Below are 7,116 nucleotides of genomic sequence, written 5' to 3' on the forward strand. Positions count from 1 at the left end.
GAAGATCTTAAAAGTCTCTTCCTTTCATGGTTTACCAGCATCAACTTTTAGGAAGCCCCATAAAAAGGAGGGGGAGAGGGAGGGGGAGGAGAGGGAGACGAGGGGGGAGAGGGGGGGGGGGAGGAGGGGAGGGGAGGGGAGAGGGAGACGAGGGGGGGGGAGGGGGAGTGGGAGACAGGGGGTGAGGGGGAGTGGGAGACGGGGGGGGAGGGGGAGTGGGAGACGGGGGGGGAGACGGGGGAGGAGACGAGAAAGAAAGAGAGTGAGAGGGATAGAGAGAGAGAGTAAAATAGAGAGCGAGAGACTATAACTGCCACAGAGACTCTGAGTCATCAGTCCTCTCAGGCCTCCATCAAAAGACACCCATCCTCTAACGCAGAAGCTGTGTGTGTGTGTGTGTGTGTGTGTATTTGTATGTGTGTGTGTGTGTGCGGGCGTTTGTGTTTGTGTACATGTGTGTGTGTGTGTGTGTGTGTGTGTGTTTGTGTACATGTGTGTGTGTGTGTGTGTGTGCCCGCCCGCCTGCCCTTTTTTTTTTCCTACAACCGACACAGAGACGCTGAGTCACTGAGTACGTGGACCCCTGCTCGCCCACACCCCCGGACGACGACGGGGGTGTGTGTGTGTGTGTGTGTGCTCACGTGTATATGTGTGTGTGTGTGTGTGTGTGTGTCTGTGTGTGTGCGCCCGCCCGCCCCCCCGCCGGGTTTTTCTTTCTACAACCGACACAGAGACGCTGAGTTACCCTCCCCCCACACTACCCCAAACCCAGGGAGGAGGTCCTCCTGGGTGAAGGTGGACCTGAAGGTGTGGATGTGTGTCAGTGTGTCTGAGGACCCTCCTACACCTCGGGACACTCTGTAGAAGGACAGAGTGCCAGCAGGCCGGTCCAGATACACTCCTACTCTGGTAGAGCCAGCGGGGAGGAGACGTATGTCTGTCACTCTACCGTTGTACACGGCAATGTAACCACCTCCACCACAAACAAGACCCCAGGACTTGTTGTTCTCTCCAAGCCCGCTGTCAACACCCCCTCCTCTCCTTGTGATTCCTCTGTATGTCACTCCTATATTAACACCTCCTTTCCTCTCTACCTCCCAGTAACAGCGGCCAGTCAGAGCCTCTCTACACAACACCTGGGACCAGGAGTCAAATCTCTCTGGGTGATCCGGATACGACTGGTCCTCTTCAACCAGCGTCACCTTTCTGTTGTCCTCAGACAGAGAGAGGTGTCCGTTGGCTGTGTTTGGGTCCAGTGTGAGTTCACAGGCATCTGACGGGAGAACAAGACATGATATTATTCATAATTCCCGAGATATTCCAGGTTATTCGCCCAAAATCCCCCCATCCGTTTCCATTGGAAAATTTAAAAAAATGCTGATTCATGCTTGAGCCCCCGCGACCCGACCCCTGATAAGCGGATGAGGATTTGTTTTCAGTTGGTATACTGTATATATATATATATATATATATATATATATATATATATATATATATATATATACATATATATATACACACACATATATATACACACACATATATATATACATATATATACACACACATATATATATAATTTTGTATACATGTATATATATATATATACACATACATTTATGAATATATATATATATATATATATATATATATTTATAAAACGGGTGGCTTAAATCAAGCGATCTGATTGGTTCCCAACTGTTGTATATTGAGCGTATACACACAGCTATGACGCCCGTTCAGTTTACAGAGTTCAGTATCACTCCGCGCCTAACTTGAACTGTTGTTTATTTATATATAAAAGCGATAGCGTAGTTCACTGAAGCCTAAAAAACATGTTGATTGCTGGAGGGGGTGGAAATGTTGTAAAGCAATAGGCACACGGTGAGTGAACTCGACAGTAGGCTAAATTGCCGGCGAACCGAGCTACCGTCTCTAGCCTTCTCTCTGAAGGACGCTACAGTGTGTTGCATAGCAACCGCCGTACACTTTGCCGGCAGCCAGGAGGGACTACTTTTTTGTATTCGTTAAAAAAAATGCTTTTCCGACTTTCTAGCTTTTTCAAAATTGAGGGTGTCTATGACTTTCATTTCGCCATACTTACGTAACCGTTTTATAAAAGCAATAGATCACTTCAGTCAGTGGTATACGGTCATTATACCACAGTGAAGGGGCGTTGTCCGTCCCGACGCGCAGCGGAGGGACGGCGACCCCCTTCACTGTGGTATAATGAACGACACAGCCTGTCGTGATCTATTGCTTAAATATATACACACCTCAACAACAACGTTATAAATACATCAACAACAAACATCTCTCCTTGGATCCAGATCTTACCAAAGACAAGCAGCTTAGCGGTGCGCTTGGCCGTGCCAGCGCTGTTGCTCGCCCTGCAGCGGACCTTGTTCACGCCAGACCTCACCCCTCTGACGAAGAGGAACCCCCTCTCCACCCAGGCCTCTGATTGGTCGTCTGTGCCGTTCCTCTCCAGGGGCCTGCCGTTGTGGAGCCACTCGACGGTGGGCTCCGGTGTGCCGCTGGCATCGCAGGTGTAGCGGGCCGTTTGGCCCACGGGCAACACCTGGGTAGTGGAGTGGAACTTTGTGATGCTGGGGGCCTCCTCCTCCTCCGTGGGCATCACTGAACCTGAATAAACCAGGAGGAGAGGAGTGAACGTTTACAACACGTATCTAGAGATGCACCATCAGACACTCCCTTCACTCTCTCCTAATACAGGTCCACAGTAGACCACAATAGAAACCTGACTTTAGTAGCCCACAGTAGAAACATGGCCTTAATAGACCACAATAGAAACATGGTCTTAGTAGACCACAATAGAAACATGGCCTTAGTAGACCACAATAGAAACATGGTCTTAGTAGACCACAATAGAGACATGACCTTAGTAGACCACAATAGAAACCTGACTTTAGTAGACCACAATAGAAACATGGCATTAGTAGACCACAATAGAAACATGGTCTTAGTAGACCACAATAGAAACATGGCCTTAGTAGACCACAATAGAAACATGGTCTTATAGACCACAATAGAAACATGGCCTTAGTAGACCTAAACACACCCAACCACCTTTCCAGTCATAAAGAGTATATTTACTGTGTCTACGGCACAGAGAACAGAAAGGAGGAACCGTTCTCCACTCATGAACACAAACAAAGTCTACGGACCCTCTTTGTCCAGCTCAGCCTCCAGATGATCCAGGTCCACGGCCTTCTCACAGATCCAGTGGTGCAGTCTGTCACACGGTTGTCTGGACCAGCCGTCCTCCCCTGCTACGACACAGACTTCTGCTCCGCTGTCATCGCCTGGTTTAGCGCGTCTCAAACTGAGAACCACGAGGAGGAGACAGTGGAGCCCAGTGTTGAGGTGAGGTCACTCTGTCACTCTCAGAGAAGAGATGCTGCTGAAAAGAGTCATCAGCCTTACCTTGAGGTCATGGGGGTACCATCCACCCACTTGAAGGTCCCCTTTGTGTCTCTACTGCTCAGTCCAATCCAGGAACGCTCGAACATTCTGCTGAGAAACCCCTGTTTCCAAAGGTAATAGCATCTGTTGTCATGACAACACAGCTGAACACACACACACATGCAATCTCTCTCTCTCTCACACACACTCACACAATGTCTCTCTCTCTCACACACACTCACACAATGTCTCTCTCTCTCACACACACTCACACAATGTCTCTCCCCACACACACACACACCTGTTCTTCTCTGCTGTTGATAACCACCAGGTCTGCATTTCTCCGCAGACAGTCTTCTCTACTGGCCTTCCAGCTCTTCTTAGTGGTAGACATAAGGTAGAAACTCTGGTCGTAAAACATCCAGCCCTGAAGCGCCAATTCATCTGTTGAATGTAAAAGAAAATCCTTAACAAACACAGAACTGCTTATCTTACCGTCTTCATTACTGACACACAACCCTGAGACCTGACCTTAACAGACCACAATAGAAGCACAACCTTAATAGACGTCAATAGAAGCATGACCCTAATAGACGACAATAGAAAAATGTCTTTAGTAGACCACATTTATTTGATGGTAGTTTAACACGGTCTATGCTCTGTTAGCCTGACAATATAAAATGTGAAGTTATAAGGAAGAGGGGATGGTCAAACATAAATCACAAAATATATATATTTTTAATAATGCGATTGGTTTAATAACTTGGATAAAACCCTCACCAAGTTCATCCAGTAAGCGCTCTCTCCCCTCCTTCCAAGGTGACGGTGTGTCTAGGACAGGACAGAGGAGTACAGAAGGAATGAGCTCTAAAACAGAACGACATCGTCTCTAAACGTCACAGGACCCACAGCCAACCAAACACAAAATCCATCCCCCCTGAAAGAGGACATGATATTATTCATATTAATACTAATTCTAAAAACAATAATTATAATTATCATTATCATTGCTATTATTACAATCATTAATATTATTAACACTAATTCTACCAAAAACAATACTTGTAGGGTTAAGGTTAAATGTTATGATTGTAATTATATTCAGGATGATATGATTCAGACTCACTGAAGCGCAGGGAGATGAGGAGAATACTCAGCAGTCCGATGCTCACAACGACAGCGATGTGCAACCATAGAACTGTTCAGGAGTAGGACACACACACACACACACACACACACACACACACACACACACACACACACACACACACACACACACACACACACACACACACACACACACACACACACACGGTCACTTTGGCTACATGTTTTATTTTGGATCATTTTTTCGGACTGGATTATTTCTTTTAAATTCTCTAAAAAGGGGCACCTACCAAATCTTCTCTTCCTGGTCTCCCTCCGGTCCAAAGACGTGTCCTCAGGTTCCTCAGAGGGTCCAGGGTCCGGTTCAGACATGGTGACCATGGTTACTCTCTGATGGCCTTCACTGCTTCTGAACCTAGCCTCCATCTTTGCTCTGTCAGCTGGAAAAAAACACATCACGTGTTTTAATTCTCCATTACGTGTTGCGAAATGTTTTTCTTCAACGCTTATCTGATGTCCTCCTTTTGACACACAAACTCACTGATGCACTCAAGCGCACACACACGGACACACAGAGTATGTTCATACATATATTTATACTGCGTGGCCACCATTGTGGTAATGAAAAAACTAAACTTGTGTTCGGCTGTAAAGTTACTCTGCACTCTGTTCCACGTATATAACAAACATATTATGAAACACACAACTACTTGAGATGCCTATCAGTAGTCCGTAACTCACGGGCGTAGTCACAAGTGAAGTAAGGTAACAAAAAAAAAGGGTTTTGCCTAGAACACACACATGTCGTTATTTAGGAGAATAAATCTGTCTCTACGGTCGCTGGTTCATCAGGTCGGTCACTCTGAATTAAAACGTTGCTAAACGTGAATCTAAAATGCATGCAGATGAAAACATATTGTTTACTGGATTAGTTATTTTGAATCCTCTAAAAAGGGCACCTACCAAATCTTCTCTTCCTGGTCTGTCTCCGGTTCAAAGACGTGTCCTCAGGTTCCTCAGAGGGTCCAGGGTCCGGTTCAGCGATGGTGTCCATGGTTCCTCTCTGACAGCTCTCACTGCTTCTGCTCTCAAGGATTCAGCTCCGCTATTTCAGCTGGAGAAACCACGTCACAGGTTTGAATTCTGACCAATCGTCAGCCTGCAATCTGATACCATCAGTGTTGCGAAATGTTTGTGTGTGCGTTTGCATTTGCATTTGCGTGTGTGTGAGGTCCAAAAGCACCGTGGGTTTTTCCAGTAGCTGATGTTAACTCTAATGCGTATCATTTCTGTGAAGCCTATCTCTTCTGCTCATGGGGAATTAACGTCCACGCAAACCACTTTTATGTTGATCCTCGATCATTAATGTTTATAATACTTTAACGTTCTTTTATTGGTTCTCCACGACCTTTTTTTGTATTTATTTAGGTCAAATAAAACCCCTTTTTGTCAGCACTCTGTGCTGCTGTTTATTCAAACACTCAAAAACATAGCGAACATTATGGTGGATTTCCCATCACGTTAAAAGACATAGTGGAGTGTGTGTGTGTGTGTGGTGGATGGTTGAAGCAGCCTCACCTGGCCCCCGTCACACTGATTAGACTCTGGGGCTGGGGGGGGCTGCACACCTGTGACCAATCACAGGTGTGTGTGTGTGTGTGTGTGTGTGTGTGTGTGTGTGTGTGTGTGTGTGTGTGTGTGTGTGTGTGTGTGTGTGTGTGTGTGTGTGTGTGTGTGTGTGTTGTGTGTGTGTGTGTGTGTGTGTGTGTGTGTGTGTGTGTGTGGGTGTGTGTGTGTGTGTCTGTTGTGCAAGCTATGATGGACTCTTGCAGACCAACACTATTCTCAGTTCAGTCCGTACTCATTTTATTTAAAGTAAAATATTCACAAGCCAGGGCAACATGTCTGTGTTTGGCTGTATGGCTCTGCTGTATGGCTCACAGAACCAGATCATCTGAACTAGATCTATTCAACAAGCTATTGGTTTTTCAAAGAGAATATCATCAAACTATCACCATTTACCCTTTAATAATAAGACTCAAATAGTTATTGGAACGAAGGATAATAAGTAATCAAGCTGTTGAGGACTCTTTTATTTATTATAAGTCTTATATAGTAATGAACCAACTTTTTTTTCTCCAATCTTCATTTCCTCCTTTGCACCGCTGCGTCTCCAGCTACAGGACGCGACACCCTGAGTCTTCTTATCTGTGGTCTGTGTGTGCCTGTGTGCCTGTGCCTAGTCTTGTGTTTTCTTCCATGTCATCAGAATTATAATTAATATTATATAGAATTAATAATTCTAGAATGTATTTGACAATATGTTCTCAGCCAGGGCAACACGTCTGTATTGGCGGGACGGCAAATGGGACGGAGAGAGAGAGAGAGGAAGGGTTCTCACGAAACTTGAAAACCAACCTGGGGCTGGGGGAGGCTGCACACCTGTTGCTCGTTGACCAATCAGTGGTCAGCAGGTTAACGGATGCTCACTCTGAGCCACAGTGTCGTCCAATCACAGGGAGAGGGTTGGGCTCACAGAAGCCTTCAGGGCGTGTTTGGAATCGAACCCAGAACCTCTGAGAC

At 45.9% G+C, this 7,116-nt stretch overlaps 1 protein-coding gene across 1 annotated transcript; it reads right to left on the minus strand.

The window, feature by feature from the left end:
- Positions 1-227: 227 nt before the first annotated feature.
- Positions 228-5,587, minus strand: LOC311377495 (uncharacterized protein; the record flags this gene model as incomplete). Its single annotated transcript, XM_084491372.1, has 9 exons — positions 228-1,273; positions 2,338-2,646; positions 3,189-3,346; positions 3,448-3,548; positions 3,728-3,870; positions 4,207-4,257; positions 4,553-4,624; positions 4,824-4,973; positions 5,497-5,587. The coding sequence occupies 9 exons, from the start codon at positions 5,585-5,587 to the stop codon at positions 717-719; spliced, it is 1,632 nt and encodes a 543-aa protein (XP_084347498.1). The 3' UTR covers positions 228-716.
- Between the last annotated feature and the right edge of the window lie 1,529 nt (positions 5,588-7,116).

The sequence above is a fragment of the Micromesistius poutassou genome, assembly GCF_964030765.1.
Source record: "Micromesistius poutassou genome assembly, contig: SCAFFOLD_5150, whole genome shotgun sequence".
Classification (NCBI taxonomy): Eukaryota; Metazoa; Chordata; class Actinopteri; order Gadiformes; family Gadidae; genus Micromesistius; species Micromesistius poutassou.